The following is a 21,596-nucleotide window of genomic DNA, read 5'->3' as shown; positions in this document are numbered from 1 at the left end:
AAGCCACCCAGGTCCCACGGGGTGGGGTGGGCACAGCCCGTGGGAGCGCTTTGTGTGCCCGTGGGGGAGAGTCACCGGAGGTAGTGCCCAGCCGCCCCTTCCCAGGGGACATTCTAGGAACAAACGAGACCCCAGGACCCCATCCCTCAGCAGAATTGGCAGTCCGAGTCCACCATGGCTAAACCCCAGGTGATCATCACTCCCCTGTGAATGCCCACGCTGTGCGTCAGCGCCCTGAATTCTACCCTTGAGCTTCTTCTAATTACACAGGACCCTGCGAGGATGAGCCCCCTCTGTCCGTATTTGTTTGGGATTTCTTGAACCGTCTGACAAAGCTGCCTGGCAGTTGTGAAACTGACATGGAACAGTTTTCAGAGACGCTGCGTGGCCGGGTGACCACGGATGAGGCTTTGCAAGAACTTGTGGACGTCATCTATGAACAGGTCACGTCCGTGCCAAAGTTCTGCTGTGTGGGAGCTCGCCTGTGTGATTACCTGTCCCGTCACCTGACCGTTAGCTCACAGAGGGGTAGCTTCAGACAAGTACTCCTTCAAAGATTAAAGACTGAATATCGCCTTAGATATCAAGCTGCCAAGGGGGATGAAGCAGCTCGGACACAATTCCATGGGTTCGTGCTGTTTGAAGGAGAACTTTATCTTCGGCTGAAGATTGAAGGAGAAAATGGACCGCCTCACACAGCTGTTCTTCGGGGGCTGTTGGATGCCCTCGTCTCTAACCCTGTGGACGATAACCTAGTTTGTGCCATAAAATTACTGGAGTTGACAGGACCCGCGTTGGAAGATCTCTGTTCGGGACAGGGAAGGACGGACTTGGGCAGAATTATCCGGAGGATTAAAAACAACATCCAGAGGTGCCTTACAGTGCAGACGTGAGGCAGATGCTCTTGAAGCTCGTAGAGCTCCGGTCCAGTAACTGGGGGAGAGTCCCCGTCACCTCCACACTCAAGAGAAGCAGCACCTGAGAATGATCCCAGCTGTTTTATGTCTGAACCACCTCTGGGTCCAGCGGATGGTGCTCCTCTCACTGCAGCTGATCCCGATGACCATGATTCCTGTCAGGAGTGACGTGAGGGCGGGAGAGGGAGTGGGGGACGGGAAGGGCATATGTAATACTTACAACAATCAAGATTTATTAAAAAAAAAAAAGAGTGACTTGAAAGAGAAGACTCTTTTTCCAGATTGTGAGGAAAATGGAGCAGATGTGTCAGGGCTGGTGACCAAGCTGGGATGATATGGACGATGAGGGGACCCAGAAGCTTCTGCACAGTTCTGTCGGGAACCAGAGCGTCCGCGGAAGCAGTGGGGTTCAATGTCCACGGTCAGTGTTAGGAAGCTGTGCAGGTGGTGGGGGAACCGGAACGCAGGGAGCCTGTCCCACTTGTACCCAATGAAGGATGGTGAGGGAAGTGACTAATGTACCACCTTCAGTCGTGTGTGACACTCTCTGCCACAATAAACCTTATTCCCTAGAACTTAAAAAATAAAATAAATAAACTGTGTTTCCCTAGCCCAGTGGTTCTCAACCTTCCTAATGCCGCGACCCTTTAATACAATTCCTCATGTTGTGGTGACCCCCAACCATAAAATTATTTTCGTTGCCACTTAATAACTGTAATTTTGCTACTGTTATGAATCATAATGTAAATATCTGTGTTTTCCAATGGTCTTAGGCGACCCCTGTGAAAGGGTCGTTCGACCCCCAAAGGAGTCGCGACCCACAGGTTGAGAACCGCTGCCCTAGCCGGTTTGACTCAGTGGATAGAGGGTTGCCTGTGGACAGATGGTCCCAGGTTCCATTCTAAGGGCATGTACCTCTAACAATTGATGTGTTTATGTCTCTCTGTCTCTCCCCTTTCCTTCCACTCTCTAAAAAATCACTGGAAGCCCGGCCAGCGTGACTTAGTGATTGAGCATCGACCTATGAACCAGGAGGTCAGGGTTAGATTCAAGGTCAGGGCACATGCCCGGATTGCAGGCTCAATCCCCAGTTGGTGCATGCAGGAGGCAACGGATCAATGATTCTCTCTCATCATTGATGTTTCTATCTCTCTCTCTCTTCCTTCCTCTCAGAAGTCAATAAAAAATGTATTTATAAAAATAAATTTAAGAAAATTATAAAACTAAACAGATAACTACAAAAAAACCAACATGTATAGCCTATACATGTAGAATTATGTGTGTGAATATACATATATCTATGTGTGCATGTGTAGACATGTACATATATGTATGTATATGTACAGACACACACACACACACACACACACACACACATAAATGTGAGAGCTCAGGCCCACCCTGACCCACGGGCACATCCAGCACTGTGATCAGTTTCATTCACGTGATACATTTAGGAAGCGCTGTCAGGGAAGTGGAAGAACATTGTGAGGGAGAATCACTGATCGGCTGCCTCCTGCACGTCCCACACTGGGGATGGAGCCCGCAACCCGGGCATGTGCCCTGACCGGGAATCAAACCCTGACCTCCTGGTTCCGATGTCCCTGTTCAACCATTGAGCCATGCCAGCCGGCTCCCAGCTCACATCTCTCTGTCTGCCTACTCACTGCCTCTTCTGGGTGTGTCAGCTGGCATATCCATAGTCTCTGCTTTTTCCCTTTAAAATTTCATGCAATTTGTGCCTCTGACTAAGTTTGCTTAGGACGAATAAAGACAATTTGTTACATGAAATTGCCAGAAGAAAGTATTGTATGTAGCTGTGGCCTTGGCACACTCTGTGTGTCCACATATGTGTGCCTAGTCAGCACCGGCACCACCGATGAAGGTCATGCTTGGGCTGTTACATAAGCAGCCGAGTGACCTGGCTTTGCTGACTCCTCACCCAGATCGCCCCCTGTTCCCGGGTTGGGAGTGGGCTGTCATGGGTTTTTTTCAATGTCCCCGACCTGGTCCCCCATCAGCGTGCCACCCCCCAGGGGCACAGGGTCACCAAGCTGCCTCTGGCCCTGGCTCCAGGGTGGGAAAGGGGACGTCTAACCCTCAGGTGAGTGGGACTGGGGGTGAACCCATGCATTCTTCCTAGTCTGCCTTCTCTCCCACCCAGTCTGCAATGCAATCCCATAGCCATAACTCTTTAGGGGGGTGAACCTTCATCTCATGTCAGAGAACTGTGGCCTGAAAGGGGTGAGGTCCATGCCCTCTGTTCTCTGTGGTCCCTGGAAGAATCCACCAGAGTCCATGAAGTCCCAGCTTCCCTTTTTGTCCAAGGGATTCTCAAAAGGGAGGCCTGTAGAGAGTGCCTGGGAATGAGCTAATTGTTGGATGAATCCAGTGGCGTTGGCAGAGCCACGTCCTGGAAACATACTGTGCCAGAGGCGGGTATGTTGTCAGTCTGACCATTAGCTCAGGTGCCAGGGGGTGGGTTTCATTATCTAAGTTCAGCCAGGCGCAGGGAACAGATGCAATTATCCGGGCTCAGCCAGGAATGACAATTATAAAGAAGCCACAAGAATGAAGAATTGCAACCTGATCTTTAACCATGATTTCACATAATTCCCTTTGTCTTAAACTCTTGTAAAACTTCCTGGAATTATACTGTATAAAATAAATGTGATACACCGGCTCTGGGTCACTGTCTCTCCACCAGTGAGCATCTGTACCACTGGGTCCCATCTTTCCCTACTCTCTGTATCTATCTGTATCCTTTTCTCAATCCCCCCGGCGCCCCTACTCAGGACTTGTTGTTTGCTCTCTAGCCATGCTGGTTGCGGTCCAAGAAAGAAATACTTATAGAGCCCCAAGACATGGAAGGTGCTAGGGAGACCTGTTGCGGGGAGGAGGCTTGTATGAACTCCTAGGCTCAACCCTGTGCATCTTTGTGTGGCCTGACCTTCCACAGGGCCAGAGAACTTAGCAATGAATCCTGCCTGACCACTAGGGGGCACCCGCGAGGCTAATAGAAGCAGCCTGAAGAAGGAACTGACCCTCAGAAAGCTGAAGGGAACACACAGCCTGCGGGGCAGGGGGGCGGGGTGTCTCAGGAGCCCGAGTGTTTGCTGAGGGAAAATATATCAATGTTGCTCAGTGGATAGAGCGTCGGCCTGTCGACCTATGGGCTTCGGTTTGAATCCCGGTCAAGGGCACTTACCTTGGTCAATGAGACTCTCTCACTTTGATGTTTCTCTCTCTCTCTCCCCTCTTTACCATCCCTTGCAGTCTCTCTAAAAACATCGATGGAGAAAACATCCTTGAGTGACGATTAAAAAAAAAAAGAGTAAGTCTAGGTTGGGCCGGACAGGCCATTTTTAAAAAATATTATTTTATAATTGATTTCAGAGAGGAAGGGAGAGGGAGAGGGAGAGAAACTTCAATGGTGAGAATCATCCATTGGCTGCCTCCTGCCGCCCCCACTGGGGATCAACCACGCAACCCGGGCCTGTGACCGGGAATGGAACCGTGAGCTCTTGGCTTGTAGGTAGGTGGACGCTCAACCCCTGACACACGGGCTGGGCCGTGCAGTCCTTTTGCTCAACGTGCCGGCCCCACGGTGGCCTGGGGCCTCCCTGGCTTCCGGCTCCCAGCTGGGTCCTGGCTGCTGGTGATGCTGACTGAAAGGTCCGGCAGAGGCCGAACACCAGGACCACAGGCTGTATTAGAGGAGAAGGACCCGCCGGGCTGTCTCACAGGGGAGAGCAGCAGCCCGTGCAGAGGGGAGCATGCCTTTTGAGGGCGGAATGGGAAGGATTGGGGGCTTAGTGTACTTGCATGCACTGTTTGGTGCGTAATGTATGGTCCATATAAGGTACATAGTCACTGAGTTACTTAGGGACAAGGGCTTAGGGCAGTGGTCGGGAAACTGCGGCTCGCGAGCCACATGCGGCTCTTTGGCCCCTTGAGTGTGGCTCTTCCACAAAACACCACGGCCTGGGCGAGTCTATGTTGAAGAAGTGGCGTTAGAAGAAGTTTAAGTTTAAAAAATGTGGCTCTCCAAGGAAATGTCAATCGTTGTCCTGTTGACGTTTGGCTCTGTTGACTAATGAGTTTGCCGACCACTGGCTTAGGGAATTGGGCAGGTGCTGATTGGTGGTTCAATGTACAGTCCATACAAGGTGCCTGGTTAGGTACTCAGGTATGTCCAGGCCGCAGGTGCAGGTTACGTCATACTCCGCCCACCAGTTGGGGGAAGGGAGGATCTATCACTGATGAGTGTCTGACCTGCAGAGCGACCTGAGGAGGAGAAGGAGGGCGGAGGTCACCAGCCCTTTCCACCACCCCCTTCAGAGCAGTGATGCCAGAATAGGGGCCTAAAAATAGCAGAAAATAAAGTAGCATCTGTCCAGAGGCTGATGCACCCCGAGGGGGTTGGTCAGTGGCCAGGGCAGGAAGAGCTGCAGTCCGGCCTGTGGGCTGTGCCGATCCTGACCTCAGAGACTCCTGCTGGCCCAGAGCCCAGGTCCCGGTGAGGACCTGTCCCCAGTCCTCGTGGCTGTAGAAGAAGGACTTCTTCCCACCACTCCCCGCCCTGCCAGGCCCAGCCCAGCCACAAGTAAATGCTTAGGGCCCAGCCCGGCCACCTGCACACGCTTACGGCCCAGCCCAGCCATGTGCACATGCTTAGGTCCCAGCCCAGCCACATATAAATGCTTAGGTCCCAGCCCAGTCATGTGCACACGCTTAGGCCCCAGCCCAGCCATGTGCACATGCTTAGGTTCCAGCCCAGCCACATGTAAATGCTTAGGGCCCAGCCCAGCCATGTGCACACGCTTAGGAACCGGCCCAGCTATGTGCACACACTCAGGACCATTTCCTGGTTTTCTCTCCAAACCCAGCAGGGGCCCCGCCCCCACAGCAGTCAGTTTCATTTCTACTTCAGTTCCCCCCAAGTTCTGGGAAGTGGCTGCTTCAGGCGACTCCCTCCAGCGAGTAGGAGGCATTGGTGGTGGCCCAGGTACTGGGGAAGGTCCGGGCGGGTCACCCAGGGAGGGTCCTGACACCCGGTGTGTGGACAGGAGTGGGGGTGCGGTGGGGGCCTGGTCAGCAGGGAGGGGCAGGTTTCAGACACCAGGGCCTCAGGACTCTGTCCCTCCAGGCCCGTGCCCGGCCGCCCTTCCCCGAGGCCGCTTTCCTTCCACCAAACTCCAAGCTGATCCACCTCAGGAGATCCTGGGTGCTATGAGAGGGGAGGGGAGGCCGGGACAGGCCCCCCAGCGCCCCTTTGGGCAGGTCCTGTCCTGGGGACACAGCCGAGCCACAGAGGACCCGAGTGTGTCCCCGGAAGTCACCTGCCCAGGAAGGGACTCTGAGCAGAGACTCTGTGGCCCCGGAGGCTGCCCTGGTGACAGAGGAAGAGGCCGTCTGTGGTTTCAGGGAATTCGGGCTGTGTTCCCACCATTGTCAGGTCCAAGCAAGGTCGCTCTGCAGCCTGCCCGCCTCCCTCTGCTCCCAGGAGGGCAGGCTGGCTCTGCAGGAGCTGCAGTCCCAGGCCAGGGGCCAGGGTCCCTCCTTCGCTGTCCGGTCCTGGGTCCTCCCTGGAGGAACTTGGGGTGTTGTCTTCCCATTTACTCTCCCTTCCTCCCCCAGGGTTCCAGGTGCCTGGAACTTCTCCTGGGAGACAGTCCTGGCTGGAGGAGAGGTCACCTGACTGGTCCTCCAGGACCCGCCCTTCTCTGCATAGTCCAGACTTTACCTTTTTTTTTTTTTTTAATATATTTTATTGATTTTTTACAGAGAGGAAGGGAGAGAGATAGAGAGTTAGAAACATCGATGAGAGAGAAACATTGATCAGCTGCCTCCTGCACACCCCCCACTGGGGATGTGCCCGTAACCAAGGTACATGCCCTTGACCGGAATCGAACCTGGGACCTTTCAGTCCGCAGGCTGATGCTCTATCCACTGAGCCAAACCGGTTTCGGCTTTACCTTTTTTTAGAAAATATTTTTATTGATTTGAGAGAGAAAGGGAGAGGGAGACAGAGAAACCTCTGTTAACGTAAAAAAACCCATTGAAACCTGTAAAGAATTTTTGTGAGTTTATTTGAGCCAAACTGTCTCAAATATGCTGGGAAGCAGAACCTCAACAAATTGAGATGATGCTCCAGAGAATGGAGGGTTACATCTGTGTTTATACATTGCAATCAAAGGAAAGGGACCTAGGGGAGTTACATGAAATTCATTGGTGATGGATTAGGGAGGTGGGATAAAGCAAAGCAGGGAATCCTCTGGGGTAGGGGGAAAAGTGAAATGATGGACATGTGCTTCTCTTACAGAGATGTATACAGGGTGCGTTAAGGTAATGAACAGTTGACAATTAACTTGATAATAATCATAATGAGGGAATGTCCCAGAGCCATTGTTATACCCTGAGGGGTCCCGGGTAAAACGGAAGTTACAAGTTACCCAGACATCTCACAGATATGTTATCTTAGAGGCAAAAAGTCAAATGGACTCATTAGAGAACATCTAAGTTGATCTTTGTCAAGAAAATTATCGGCCTAGACCGTGACTGCCCACTCACTATAACCTGTTTGTAGTTAACTATTTAATTTTCAAACCATCTTTTGTGGTTATTTTAGGTCTCTGAGTTTGCAAGATGGCCACACAGGCCTCTCCTGAGCTTGTCAGGTTAGCATGTGGCTCCTTTTGTCCAACCTCGATGGTCCATAGGTCCACACTCAGCAACTGAGCCAGCCAGCGGGGCGCCTCTCAGGTCTGGGAGGACCTGGAGGGCGGCCTTGTTTACTTCCTGGTCATCCATGTTGGGTTTCACTGGAGGAGATTTTTCCATTGTTTCTTACAGAGAACAGAAGGGAGGGCGGCTGGAGAGGGTGGGGGAGAGAGAGACCTCGGGAATTGAACCAGGGAGGCGTGGGTGCCCAGTGGACACGCTGCTACTGAGCGCACTGGCCAGCCTTGGTTCCCTGTGGGGGCAGTCGGGGAGGAAGGCTGGGGTGGGAGGCTCAGCTGGTCCACAGTCACTGTTTCAATGGAATCTTCCAAATCCACCTGGTTCCTCAAGTTGCAAAAAAAGGATCCTGGAACCAGTTATTCCCGATTATTCCTCATGTTCCTCAGCGGGGAGAGAGTCTCCCAGGCCCTGATTGAGTTCCTGGGGGCCATCCCGCCTCGCTCTCGCCCTCCCGTGTCTGGGGATCCAACACCACCTTCCCCCGTGATGGATGGTCTATATTGGGGTTTCATGCAGCCCCCCACCCCGTGGCCATGAAGCAATTGAAATGTGACCAGTCCTACCCGGTGTGGCTCAGTGGATAGAGCATTGACCTGTGGACTGAAGGGTCCTGGGTTCGAATGCAGTCAAGGGCACGTACCTGGATTCCAGGTTCCATCTCTGGTCCTGGTCAGAGTGCATGTGGGAGGCAACCCATGGATGTTTCTCTCTGTCTCTCCCCCTCCCCACCACTCTCTCTACAAATCAATGGGAGAACATCCTCGGGGGAGGATAACCCTGAATGTGAAATTCCATTTCATTTTAGTAAATGGAGTTGGGGTCCTACCCTGTTCCCCAGCACAGCTGCTCTCTGCATCGTCCACATTGCAGGCCTTTCTTCCTCCAGATAATCCTCAAGGCCCGTGGGGCCGTGGGAGCCGGGCGCCCACAGGAAGCGTGGGGTGGGTGTGCCCTCACCGCTGGGGGGAGCCTCTGACCCGGCATTGCAGCTTTGGGTAGAGGCATGGCCTTGGCCACCACCAGCAAGAAGATGCGGGAGGAGGCCACCTGCGCCATCTGCCTGCAGCTGATGGCCGAGCCCGTGAGCATCAGCTGCAGCCACATCTACTGCCAGGTCTGCCTCCTGAGCCTTATGGGCTCGGCCTCCTCGCTGTGGAGGCTGCCGAACACCTTCTCCTGCCCCCAGTGCCGGGCTCCCTTCCAGAGAGGCAGCCTGAGGCCCAACAAGCAGCTGGGCAGCCTCATCACCACCCTGAAGGAGCAGGAGCTGAAGCAGGAGCAGGAGGAGGAGCAGGAGCCGAAGCAGGAGCCGAAGCAGGAGCAGGAGCTGTCCTGCCAGGAGCATGGGGAGCGGCTGCACCTCTTCTGCGAGGACGAGGGCCAGCTCATCTGCTGGCGCTGCGAGCGTGACCCGAGGCACAAGGGCCACGCCACGGCGCTCGTGGAGGACGCGGGCCCCGGCTACAGGGTGAGTGCCCCCTCGTGTGTGTGAGACTCTACCATCCAGCCCAGTGCCCCCTCGTGCGCCTGAGACCCCCATCATCCAGCCGGAGTCCAAGGTTGGGACCCTGAATGCTAGGTTTCCTCGTGTTGTTCTTTCTCCTAGGGTGAGGGGGGCGGGGTGGGAAGGTTTAGGATGGGTCCTCCCTGAATCCAGTCCCGGCTGTCCAGCCCCACCTTCCCGGATGGTCAGACTCACCCACGACCCCGCTGCCTGATGAACTGGTCCCTGTTCTAGCGCGTCATGTGCTCAGATGCACACATGCGAGGTTTTTTGTTTTGTTTTGATCATCCTCATCCAAGGATATTTTTCCATTGATTTTTCAAGAGAGTGGAAGGGAGGGGCAGAGAGAGAAAAGCATTGATCTGATTGAGACACATGGATTGGTTGCCTTCTGCCCACATGGCGACCAGTGCTGGGAACTGCAGCCGAAGTTCATGCCTTTGACCGGAATTGAACCCGGGACCCTTCAGTCTGTGGGCTGAGGCTCGAGTCAAAGATCCAGACCAGCCAGGGCCGCACCTGGTTGTTTTATGGCCTCACTGGTGCCTGTAATGAGCCGGCGCCGTGTGCGTGGGCGCGTGGGAGAGTGAAGCACAGGGACCAAGCCCACCTCGTGGGCGGCCTGCCGTCCAGTAGGGAAGACGCACCAGCGAAGGGATGGCCTGGCTCCCCTGGCCTGGGTGGTGGGAAGATGTATCCCGGGGTGTGGGTGGTCTCAGGGAGCCCTCCCAGAAGTGAGTCCTGAGGAGCCTAAACACTAACCATGTGACCCTGCCTGCGTGGCTCAGTGGTTGAGCATTGACCTAGGAACCAGAAGGTCACGGTGGATTCCAGGTCGGGGCACATGCCTGGGTTACAGGCTCCATCCCCAGTGTAGGGTGTGCAGGAGGCAGCAGATCCATGATTCTCTCATCATTGATGTTTCTGTCTCTCTCTTCCTCTCTGAAAGCAATAAAAATATATACATATTTAAAAAACAATTAACGGTATGTAGAAGTGCGGAGAAAAGAGAGGGCTCTCCATATGAAAGGACCCCATGGCAAATGCACAGCCAGAGGGAGGGAGGAATGTAGGGAAAGGCAGGTGTCCCCCGAGCCCTCGAATCAGCTCAGTCTAGGTTCCCACAGGGTGTCCTGACCATTAGCCGAGAGGAGGGTCAGGTGACATTGGACAGAGAGCCCCGGGCACAGACATGCACGTTATTCCCGTGAGAGGGAGCAGCGAGGTGTGGTCACAAGAGTCACTCCATGTCTCCCTCCAGGAAAAGCTCCAGGAAGCGGTGAGGAAACTGAGGAAACTGGAAGGGGAATGCGCCAGCCAGAAAGCGTTCACGGCGAAGCAGATACCGGAGTGGAATGTGAGAATGGGGGGTTTTCGCCGGGGCCGCTGGAGGGCACCCCTGGGCTCAGGTGCAATCCCCACCCAGTGGGGCGTGTGCAGGAGGCAACAGTGGAAGTGTCTCCCACATTGATGTTCCTCTTGCTCTCTCTCCCCACCCTCCCTCCCTTCCACTCCCCTCTCTCTGACAATCACTGGAAAGAACATCCTCGGGTGAGGATTAACGACAGCAACACCAAAAAGACACGGGGTTCTTGGTGTCGAGCTCTTTGCTGTCCTGGCGCTTAGGCATAGGGTCTGACCAGGCAAAGCACAGTCCTGGTGTCACTGGACCAGAGCGGGCAGGTGAGACCCTGAGAAGGAGCCATTGTCCTTCGAGGTCTACATGGATGAGAACTCATCCCCGGCCCCTCCCCCTTCCAGCAGGAAATGGCCAGGAGGCCTGTGCCTGTCAGAGAAGCAGAATCACATGCCTGTTTACCGAGAGCCATCCCCACTGGGCTTCCAACTTTATTTTATTTTATTTTATTTATTTTATTTTCTTATTTTATTTTAATTTTTTTATTTTATATTTGTATGTATTTCAGAGAGGAAGGGAGAGAGAGATAGAAACATCCAAGAGGAGAGAGAATCATGGATCGGCTGCCTCCTGCACGCCCCCTACCGGAGATGGAGCCCGAAACCTGGGCATGTGTCCTGACTGGGAATCCAACCAGGACCTCCTGGTTCCTAGGTTGATGCTCAATCACTGAGCCCCGCTGGCTGGGCTGAGCGTCCTCTCTTGACTCTAGGAGAAGATAGAGGCTCAGAGATAGAAAATCCAGGCGGACTTCCAGAACCTGCACAGCTTCCTGAGGGAGGAGGAGAGGGCGTACCTGTGGAGACTGGAGAGCGAGAAAGAGCACACACTGAAGAGACTGAGGGACCGTGAGGCCAAACTGGGGCAGCAGAGCCGGGAGCTGGAGAGCCGCATCCTGGAGCTGGAGGAGCGATGCCAGGGCTCCGCCCAGAAGGTGCTGCAGGTGAGGCTGTGACCTGGGAGGACGCCAAGGTTCTGAGCTTCTCAGGGGGACGTGGGGAACGTGAGAACAGAGGACCGCCTTCCTCTCTCAGCAGTGGCACATCATGTGGGGGATTTAAAGGCATATTTTTCCTATTTTTATTTAGTTATTTTGTCAATCCTCATTAAGAGTATTGTTCCTTTGGTTTTGGAAAGAGTGGAAGGGAGTGGGAGAGACAGAGAGAGAAAAACGTCGATGTGAGAGGGACACATTGATTGGTTGGTCCCAAGGTGTCCCAACCCTGGGCCAGGGATCAAGCCTGCAACCAAGGCCTGTGCCCTTGTCGGGAATTGAACTTGGGACCCTTCAGTCCATAAGCTGATGCTCTATCCACTGCGTCAAACCGGCTAGGGCATAAAGGGATATATCCTTTATTTTTATTTCTTATCAGTTATTAACCTATTTTTGAAATTAATTTCAGAGAGGAAGGGAGATGGAGAAAGAGTTAGAAACATCAGTGATGAGAGAGAATCATTGATCGGGCCTGCAACCTGGACATGTGCCCTGATAGGGGATGAAAACCTGACCTCCTGGTTCATAGGTTGATGCTCAAACACTGAGCCACAGCACTGGGGCTAAGCCTATTCTTTTAGAATATTGAACAGACTAAAACCTATAAGGTGGCTTCACTAGTCTACAGGGCTCTCTATAAATCGGAAAATTTTGATTTGGCTCAAAAATCCATTGTGGCTCAGTGCATAGAGCATCAGCCTAAGGACTGAAGGGTCCCGGGTTTGATTCTGGTCAAGGGCACGTACCTGGGTTGCAGGCTCTTCCGTGGCCCAGGCCGTGGTCAGGGTTCATGCAGGAGGCAACCAATCGATGTGTTTCTCTCGGGTGAGGGTCAAGAAGAATAAAATCCCTGTGCTGGTAGAGGGGTGGGTTCCTCGGCGGAACAGGCTCACGGGATGGCTTCCGCTCCCACTTGCCTGGGTCCCAGGAGCACAGAATCCTGACGGTCAGGTGATGGCGGGGGCCAGGTGGGGCCGCCACGTGAGTGGTGGGTGAGCCTGGCCTGCTGGGCCCTCCTTCCAGCCTCAGGAAGGTGAACCTCCCCCTCCCCCACCCCACTGCTCGTCCCAGGTCGGGCTGGTGGAACAGGAGGGCGCCCCTCAGAGTGGCCATGTCTCAGCTGCTCCATCCGCGTGGGTCACCTGTGGCCGCCACCTCATTGCCCAGTCTGGGCGCCGTGCACCCACCCACCGCCGAGAGGCTTTGTGACACGTGGCCTCTCTTGGGGTGCGCTCTGAGGGAAGTGAGGCCAGAGGCAGCGTGGGGGCTCCCCGACCCCCCTTAGCAGCCGCCGGCTCCCCAGCACCTCATCAAGGAGGGCGCCCAGCTCAGAGGCTGAGAAGAGTCCTGCCATGCTGACCATCCCAGAGGCCTGAGTGAGGATAGTGGCACAGGGTGTCCATCTGTTACAGGAAACCCCCGGGTGGGCTCTGTGTCTAATCACGAAGGCAGGTTGAGCCTATGAGGCGTTTACTGAGAAGGCCAGCCCCCCAAGCAGACGGGCGCTTACAAGCATCACGTCCTTTCTCCCAGCAGGTGCAGGGGACAGGGTGATAAAGGGGAAGGGGCTGGGGTGCTGTGTGCAGGCCCGGGGGTCTCAGACGATGAGATGGTGTTGATCAGATGATGTTTTGATTCCTGGTGGGTCGGCCTGACCCTGTTTATGGGTCCTGCTGGCTGGACTCACAGCTGAGTCACCTCCCAATCACTTGGCACAGGGCTTGGAAAGGAAACTTAAGAAAAACTTAACCCCTGTTCACTTGTGAGAAACTGACCCTGTTCCCATGAGTGTATGTGTCCCCAGATGTGAAACAGTAGGAGTACTTTCCAGAGTCATTCAGGTGCTCTCCCGACCTGGCTATGAGGCCCCATCACACCCGCACCCAAGGCCGGGCCCCCCTGTGCCTCTGGGAGGAGCAGCAGCCCCATCAGCTCGCTGCTCCCTCACTCACCTGTGCCTTTGTCCCCGCAGGACGTGAAGGGCGCCCTGAGCAGGTGAGTGCTGCAGGGAGGACGAGGGGGAGTGGGGTGCGGTGCTGCGGGGTGTCCGCTGAGCAGCTCTGGCCTCTGCTCCCCCAGGAGCCAAACTGTGCGGCTGGAGACACCGGAGGCCGTCTCCTTGGAGGTTCAGACCCAGTGTGATGTCCCCGAGGTCTACTTTGACCTGAGGAAACGGTTGAGGAGCCATCAAGGTACTTGAGGGCGTTGCCAAGCGCTTAGGGTACCACAGCTCAGTGCAGCCTCCGCCCTGCCCGTGTCGTGGGGACAAATGGGAGGGTTTCTACTTTATGGTCACAACCCTGAGCTCCTGTCGCTAATCTGAAACAAGGCTGAGACTCCAGAGCACAGGCAGGTCTTATCTAAAATCAAGTGTGTTGGGAGTGGGACCCGCCTCCAGCCCTGAATCCCAAAGTACCCAAGTCCGGAGCATTTGGGTGGGCCCGGCCTGGGGGAGTCCTTTGTGTGCTCGCGGGGGAAGGTCCCAGAAGGAAGAGCCCAGCCTTCCCTTCCCCATTCTCTGAGGCACATTCTTGGAACAGATGAGAACCCAGGAACCCATCCCTCAGCAGAACTGGGAGTCCGAGTCTGGGGGTGGTCATGGCTCCCCTGTGAATGCCCATGCTGTCTGCCAGCGCCCTGAATTCTACCCTTGAGCTTCTTCTAATTACACAGGACCCTGCGAGGATGAGCTCCCTCTGTCCGTATTTGTTTGGGATTTCTTGAACCGTCTGACAGAGCTGCCTGGCAGTTGTGAAACTGACATGGAACAGTTTGCAGAGACCCTGCGTGGCCGGGTGACCACGGACAAGGCCCTTCAAGAACTTGTGGATGTCATCTGTGAACAGGCCACGTCCGTGCCAAAGTTCCGCTGTGTGGGAGCTCGCCTGTGCAATTACCTGTCCCGTCACCTGATTGTTAGCTCACAGAGGGGCAGCTTCGGCCGAGTGTTCCTTCAAAGATTACAGACTGAATGTGAATTTAGTTATCAAGCTGCCGAGGGTGATGAAGCAGCTCGGAAACGATTCCATGGGTTCGTGCTCTTTCTGGGAGAACTTTATCTTCCACTGGAGATCGAAGGGGCCAAAGCACAGGTTCTACCAGCTGCTCTTCGTTTTCTGTTGACTGCCCTCCTCTCTAACCCTGTGGATGATAACCTCATTTGTGCGGTACAATTACTAGAGTTGACAGGGTCCAAGTTGGAAGATGCCTGGACGGGACAGGGAAGTACAGAGATGGAGGAAGTTATCCGGAGGATTGCGAACGTCGCCCTGGACGCGCCCTGCAGTGCAGATGTGAGGCAGATGCTCTTGAAGCTCGTAGAGTTCCGATCAAGTAACTGGGGGAGAGCCCATGTCACCTCCACACTCAAGAGAAGCAGCACCTGAGAATGATCCCAGCTGTTTTATGTCTGAACCACCTCTGGGTCCAGCGGATGGTGCTCCTCTCACTGCAGCTGATCCCGATGACCATGATTCCTGTCAGGAGTGACGTGAGGGTGGGAGAGGGAGTGGGGGAGGGGGAGGGCATATGTAATACTTACCACAATCAAGATTTATTTATTTTTTAAAAAAAGAGTGACTTGAGGAGAAACCAAGATGGCGGCATAGGTAAACACCTATACTGCTGCCTCGCAGAACAATTTCAAAACTGTAGCTGGAAGACAGAGCAGACATCGTCCAGAACCATCAGAAAGCTGGCTGAGTGGAAACTCTACAACTAGAAGAAAAGATAAAAGGACACTGAGACCCAGAGGAGCTGTGGAGGATAGTGGTGCGGAGACCCGCGTGTGCAGAAAGGGCAGGCGGCGGAATATGCTGCTGGCTTACTCGAGGTTCGAGGAGAGGGCGGGCAGCATGCGCGGTCTGCTGTCTTGTTCAGGAAACAAAACCTCCCAACTGCACTGGAATCCAGTTCCAGGTGAGACTTTGGGTACCTAGACTCATTCGGGGAGAAACTGGACTGTCTGGCAGCGGGTGAAACTGGAGGGCAGCCTTCTCTCAGAGGTGCGTGCAGCCATTGCCGCAGGACACTGAGACACAGGGGCCTCGTAGGGCGGGGCTGATGGGAAACCAAGGCTGTCTGCTCCATCCTGAGAGGTTTTTCAAGAATTTCCTAGAAAAGGCCAATAAATTTAATGAGACCCTTGAAGATATGAAAAAGGATCAACTAGAAATTAAGCATACACTGACTGAAATAAAAGATATTATACAGAGACCTAAAAGCAGACTAGAGGATTGCAAGGACCAAGTCAAAGATTTGGAATACAAAGAAGCAAAAAACACTCAACTGGGAAAGCAAAAAGAAAAAAGAATCCAAGAAGTTAAAGATAGTGTAAGAAGCCTCTGGGACAACTTCAAGCGTACCAACATCATAATTATGGGGGTGCCAGAAGCAGAGAGAGAACAAGATACTGAAAACCTATTTGAAGAAACAGTGACAGAAAACTTCTCCCACCTGGTGAAAGAAATAGACTTACAAGTCCAGGAAGCGCACAGAACCCCAAACAAAAGGAATCCAAAGAGGACCACACTAAGACACATCATAATTAAAATGCCAAGAGCAAAAGACAGAGAGAATATTAAAAGCAGCAAGAGAAAAACAGTTAGTTACCTACAAGGGAGCACCCATACGATTATCAACTGATTTCTCAACAGAAGCTATGCAGGCCAGATGGGAGTGGCAAGAAATATTCCAAGTGATGAACAGCAAGAAACTACAACCAAGATTACCCAGCAAATCTATCATTCAAAATTGAAGGTCAGATAAAGAGCTTCACAGATAAGAAAAAGCTAAAGGAGTTCACCACTACCAAACCAGAATTATATGAAATGCTGAAAGGTATTCTTTAAGAAGAGGAAGAAGAAGAAGAAAAAGATAAAGATAAAAATTATGAACAACAAATACATATCTACCAACAAATGAATCTAAAAACCAAGGGAATAAAAAATATGATGAACAGAATAAACTGGTGAATATAATAGAATCAGGGGCATAGAAAGGAAGTGGACTGACAATTCTTGGAGGAAAAGGGGAGTAGGGGTGCGGGAAGAGACTGGACAAAAACCGTACACCTATGGATGAGGACAGTGGGGGGGGGGTAAGGGCAGAGGGTGGGGTACGAACCTGGTGGAGGGGAGCAATGGGAGGAAAATAGAGGAACAATTGTAATAATCTGAACAATCAAGATTTATTAAATTTAAAAAAAAAAAAGAGTGACTTGAAAGAGAAGACTCTTTTTCCAGATTGTGAGGAAAATGGAGCCGATGTGTCAGGGCTGCTGACTGAGCTGGGATGATATGGACGATGAGGGGACCCAGAAGCTTCTGCACAGTTCTGTTGGGAACCAGAGCATCTGCGGAAGTAAAAATAAAATAAAATAAAAAAAATAAAATAAAATAAAATAAAATAAAATAAAATGAACTGTGTTGCCCTAGCCCAGTGATGGGCAAACTTTTGAGCTTGGTGTGTCAAACTTCGCCAAAAAACTGAGCATAACTCGGGTAGTGTGTCACTTTGAGGAAAAAACTAACTCCAAGACTCTAGTTGCAAATGTTTCATCCTCAGGAGCAGCAAATGTTTCATCCTCAGCATGCGGCCGCGTGTCATCAGAAATGGCTACACATGTCAGTGCTGACACGCGTGTCATAGGTTCGCCATCACTGCCCTAGCTGGTTTGGCTCAGTGGATACAGGTTCAGCCTGTGGACAGAAGGTTCCCAGGTTCCATTCCAAGGGCACGAACCTCTACCCATTGATGTGTTTGTCTCTCTGTCTCTCCCCGTCCCTTCCACTCTCTAAAAAATCACTGGTAGCCTGGCTGGCATGTCTCAGTGATTGAGCATCGACCTATGAACCAGGAAGTCAGGGTTCCAACCCAGGTCAGGGCATATGCCCAGGTTGCGGGCTCGATCCCCAGTGTGGGGCTGGCTGGAGGCTTTGGATCAATGATTCTCTCTCATCATTGATGTTTCTATCTCTCTCTCTCTCCCCCTTCCTGTCTGAAGTCAATAAAAAATATATTTTAAAAACTAAAAAAAATTATAAAACCAAAAAAATGATAACTACAAAAAATCCAACATGTAGAACTTATACATGTAAAATTATGTGTGAGAATATAGATATGTACATTTATCTATGTGTGCATGTGTAGACATGTGTATATATGTATGTATTTGTATAGACACACATAGAAGTGTGAGAGCTCAGGCCCACCCTGGCCCGCGGGCACGTCCAGCACTGTGATCAGTTTCACACGCCTGATACATTTAGGAAGCGCTGTCGGGGAAGTGGAAGAACATTGTGAGGGAGAATCACTGATCAGCTGCCTCCTGCATGCCCCTCAATGGGGGTGGAGGCCATTACCCGGGCATCTGCCCTGACCGGGAATTGAACCCTGACCTCCTGGTTCTTAGGTCACTGCTCAACCACTGAGCACACCAGCCGGCTCCCAGTTCACATCTTTCTGTCTGCCTCCTCACTGCCTCTTCTGGGTGTGCCAGCCGGCATGTCCATAGTCTCTGCTTTTTCCCTTTAAAAATTCATGCAATTTGTGCCTCTGACTGAGTTTGCTTAGGACGAATAAAGACAATTTGATGCATGAAATTGCCAGAAAAAAAGTGTTGCATGTAGCTGTGGCCTCGGCATGCTGTCTGTGTGTACACACACGTGTGCCCAGTCAGCACAGTCACCGCCCATGAAGGTCACGCTGGGGCTGTTACATAAGCAGCCGAGTGACCTGGCCTTGCTGACTCCTCACCCAGATCGCCCCTGTTCCCGGGGTGGGAGTGGGCTATTGTGGGTGTTTCTCAATGTCCCCCGACCAGGACCCCCTGCAGCGTGCCACCCCCATGGGTACAGGGTCACCCAGCCGCCTCTGGCCCTGGCTCAGGGTGGGAGAGGGGACTTTAACCCTCGGTGAGTGGGGCTGGGGGTGAACCATGTGTTCTTCCTTGTCTGCCTTCTCTCCCACCCAGTCTGGCAGCGATCCCGCAGCCATAACTCTTTGGGGGGTGAGCCTTCATCTCCTGGCCGAACAGTGGCCTCAAAGGGGTGAGGGCCATACCCCCTGCTCTCTGTGGTCCCGGGAAGAAGGCAGCAGAGCCCGTGAAGGCACAGCTTCCCTTTTGTCTAAGCCAGGGGTTCTCAAAAGGGAGCCCCCACACATGGAAGGTGCTAGGGGGACCTGTGGGGGGAGGAGGCTGCTGATGAACTCCTGGGCTCAGCCCTGAGCCCCTCTGTGAGGCCTGACCTTCTGCAGGGGCCACAGAGCTGAGCAACGAACCCTGCCTGACCACTAGGGGGCACCGCGAGGCCCATAGGAGCAGCCTGGAGCAGGAACTGACCCTCAGAAAGCTGAAGGGAACACACAGCCTGGGGGGCGGGGGGCGGGGAGGTGGGGTGTCTAAGGAGCCTGAGTGTTTGCTGAGGGAAAAAATATCAATATCGCTCAGTGGATAGAGCATCGGCCTGTCGACCAAAGGGCCTCGGGTTTGATTCCAGGTCAAGGGCACGTACCTTGGTCAAGGAGTCTCTCTCATTTTGATGTTTCTCTCTCTCTCACCCCTCTTTACTCTCCCTTCCACTCTCACTAAAATAAGATGGAAAAAACATCCACGAGTGAGGATTGAAAAAAAGAAGAGAATAATTGTAGGTTGGGCTGGACAGGCCATTTTTAAAAAATATTATTTTATAATTGATTTCAGAGAGGAAGGGAGAGGGAGAGAGAGAGAAACATCAATGATGAGAATGATCCATTGGCTGCCTCCTGCCGCCCCCACTGGGGATCAAGTACATAACCCGGGCCTGTGACCGGGAATGGAACCGTGAGCTCTTGGTTTGTAGGTTGGTGGACGCTCAACCCCAGACACACGGGCTGGGCCCTGCAGTCCTTTTGCTGTAAGTGCCACCCCCACAGTGGCCTGGCGTCTCCCTGGCTCCCGGCTCCCAGCTGGGTCCTGGCTGCTGGTGATGCTGAGGAGTGTCTGACCCTGCAGAGCGACCTGAGGAGGAGAAGGAGGGCGGAGGTCACCAGCCCTTTCCATCACCCCCTTCAGAGCAGTGATGACAGAATAGGGACCCAAAATAGCAGAAAATAAAATAGCATCTGCCCCCTAGAGGGTTGGTCAGTGGCCAGGGCAGGAAGAGCTGCAGTCGGGCCTGAGGGCTGTGCTGCTACCCGATCTCGCGACCTCAGACGCTCCTGCTGGCCCAGAGCCCAGGTCCCATTGAGGACCGGCCCCTTCTTTTGTCCCCCCACTCATTTTAAAAATATATATATTTTGTTGATATTTTACAGATAGGAAGAGGGAGGGATAGAGATTTAGCAACATCTATGTGAGAGAAACACCAATGGGAGAAACATTGATCAGCTGCCTCCTGCACACCTCCTACTGGGGATGTGCCTGCAAACAAGGTGTGTGCCCTTGAGCAGAATCGAACCTGGAACCTTTCAGTCCACAGGCCCATGCTCTATCCACTGAGCCAAGCTGGTTAGGGCCCTGTCCTCTTTCCTGGTGGCTGCAGAAGAAGGACTAATTCCCACTACTCCTCACCCTGCCAGGCCCAGCCCAGCCACCTGCACACTCTTAGGGCCCAGCCCAGCCAGGTGCAAAAGCTTAGGGCCATTTCCTGGTTTCCTCCCAAAGGGAGCAGGGTCCGCCCCTCACCTCAGGCAGTTCCACTTCTACTTGAACCTCCAGCCCAGGACCTAGGAAGTGGGTGCTCCAGGCAACTCCCTCCAGCAAGTGGTGGCCCAGGTACTGGGGAGGGTGGCAGGGGGAAGGGGGGTCTCCCAGGGAGGGTCCTGACACCCGGTGTGTGGACAGGAAGGGGGTGCAGTGGGGGGCCCCAGGAGGCAGGGAGGGGCAGGTTTCAGACACCAGGGCCTCAGGACTCTGTCCCTCCAGGCCCCTGCCCGGCCGCCCTTCCCCGCGGCCGCTTTCCTTCCACCAAACTCCAAGCTGATCCACCTCAGGAGATCCGGGGTGCGAGGTGAGGGGAGTGGAGGCCTGGACAGGCACCCCGGGGGCCCCGGAGGGCAGGTCCTGTCCTGAGGACACAGTCCAACCACAGAGGACAGGAGAGTGTCCCGGGGGAATCACCCGCCCAGGAAGGGACTCTGAGCAGAGACTCTGTGGCCCCGGAGGCTGCCGTGGTGACAGAGAAAGAGGCCTTCCGTGGTTTCAGGGAATGCGGGCTGTGTTCCCACCATTGTCAGGTCCAAGCAAGGTCGCTCTGCAGCCTGCCCACCTCTCTCTGCTCCCAGGAGCTGCAGCCCCGGGCTAGGGCTCAAGGTCCCTCCTTAGCTGTCCGGTTCCTGGGTCCTCCCTGGAGGAACTTGGGGTGTTGTCTTCCCATTTCCTCCCCCTCCATCCCCCCAGGGTTCCAGGTGCCTGGAACTTCTCCTGGGAGACAGTCCTGGCTGGAGGGGAGAGGTCACCTGACTGGTCCTCCAGGACCCGCCCCTCTGTGCCCAGCCCAGGTCTTTACCTTTTTTTAGAAAATATTTTTATTGATTTCAGAGAGGAAGGGAGAGGGGAGAGAGAAACATAGATGATGTTTCCCCTGCACCCTTCCCCCCCCATTGGGGATGGAGCCCACAACCAAGGCCTGTGCCCTGACCAGGAATCGAACCCTGACTTCCTGGTCCAAAAGTCCACACTCAGCCACTGAGCCAGCCAGCCCGGCGCCTCTCAGGTCAGGGAGGGCCTGGAGGGTGGCCTTGTTTACTTCCGGGTCATCCAGGTTGGGTTTCACTGGAGGAGATTTTTTCATTGTTTCTTACAGAGAACAGAAGGGAGGGCAGCTGGAGAGGGTGCGGGGAGAGAGAATTGAACCTGAGAATTGAACCTGGGAGGCCTGGGTGCCCAGTGGATGCTCTGCTACTGAGCGCCCTGGCCAGACTTTGTTCTCTGTTGGGGGCAGTCGGGGAGAAAGGCTGGGGTGGGAGGCTCAGCGGGTCCACAGTCACTGTTTCAATGGAATCTTCCGAATCCATCCGGTTCCTCAAGTTGCAAAGCAA

At 53.6% G+C, this 21,596-nt stretch overlaps 1 protein-coding gene and 1 pseudogene across 1 annotated transcript; both read left to right on the top strand.

Annotated features, from left to right (window-relative positions):
• Positions 1 to 159: 159 nt before the first annotated feature.
• On the top strand, positions 160 to 1,092 carry LOC129147965 (polyadenylate-binding protein-interacting protein 1-like; annotated as a pseudogene).
• Positions 1,093 to 8,655: 7,563 nt separating this feature from the next.
• On the top strand, positions 8,656 to 15,066 carry LOC129147922 (E3 ubiquitin-protein ligase TRIM38-like). The gene is given in 7 exon segments (XM_054711866.1): positions 8,656 to 9,129; positions 10,427 to 10,522; positions 11,295 to 11,525; positions 13,549 to 13,571; positions 13,656 to 13,768; positions 14,250 to 14,941; positions 14,943 to 15,066. Coding segments are annotated over 7 exon segments (1,743 nt in total). The 5' UTR covers positions 8,656 to 8,664; the 3' UTR covers position 15,066.
• The last annotated feature ends 6,530 nt before the right edge of the window (positions 15,067 to 21,596 follow it).

Source organism: Eptesicus fuscus, chromosome 22, assembly GCF_027574615.1.
Source record: "Eptesicus fuscus isolate TK198812 chromosome 22, DD_ASM_mEF_20220401, whole genome shotgun sequence".
In the NCBI taxonomy this organism is placed as follows: Eukaryota; Metazoa; Chordata; class Mammalia; order Chiroptera; family Vespertilionidae; genus Eptesicus; species Eptesicus fuscus.
The sequence above is the reverse complement of the archived record's forward strand: the minus strand, read 5'-3'. Positions and strand labels throughout refer to the sequence as shown.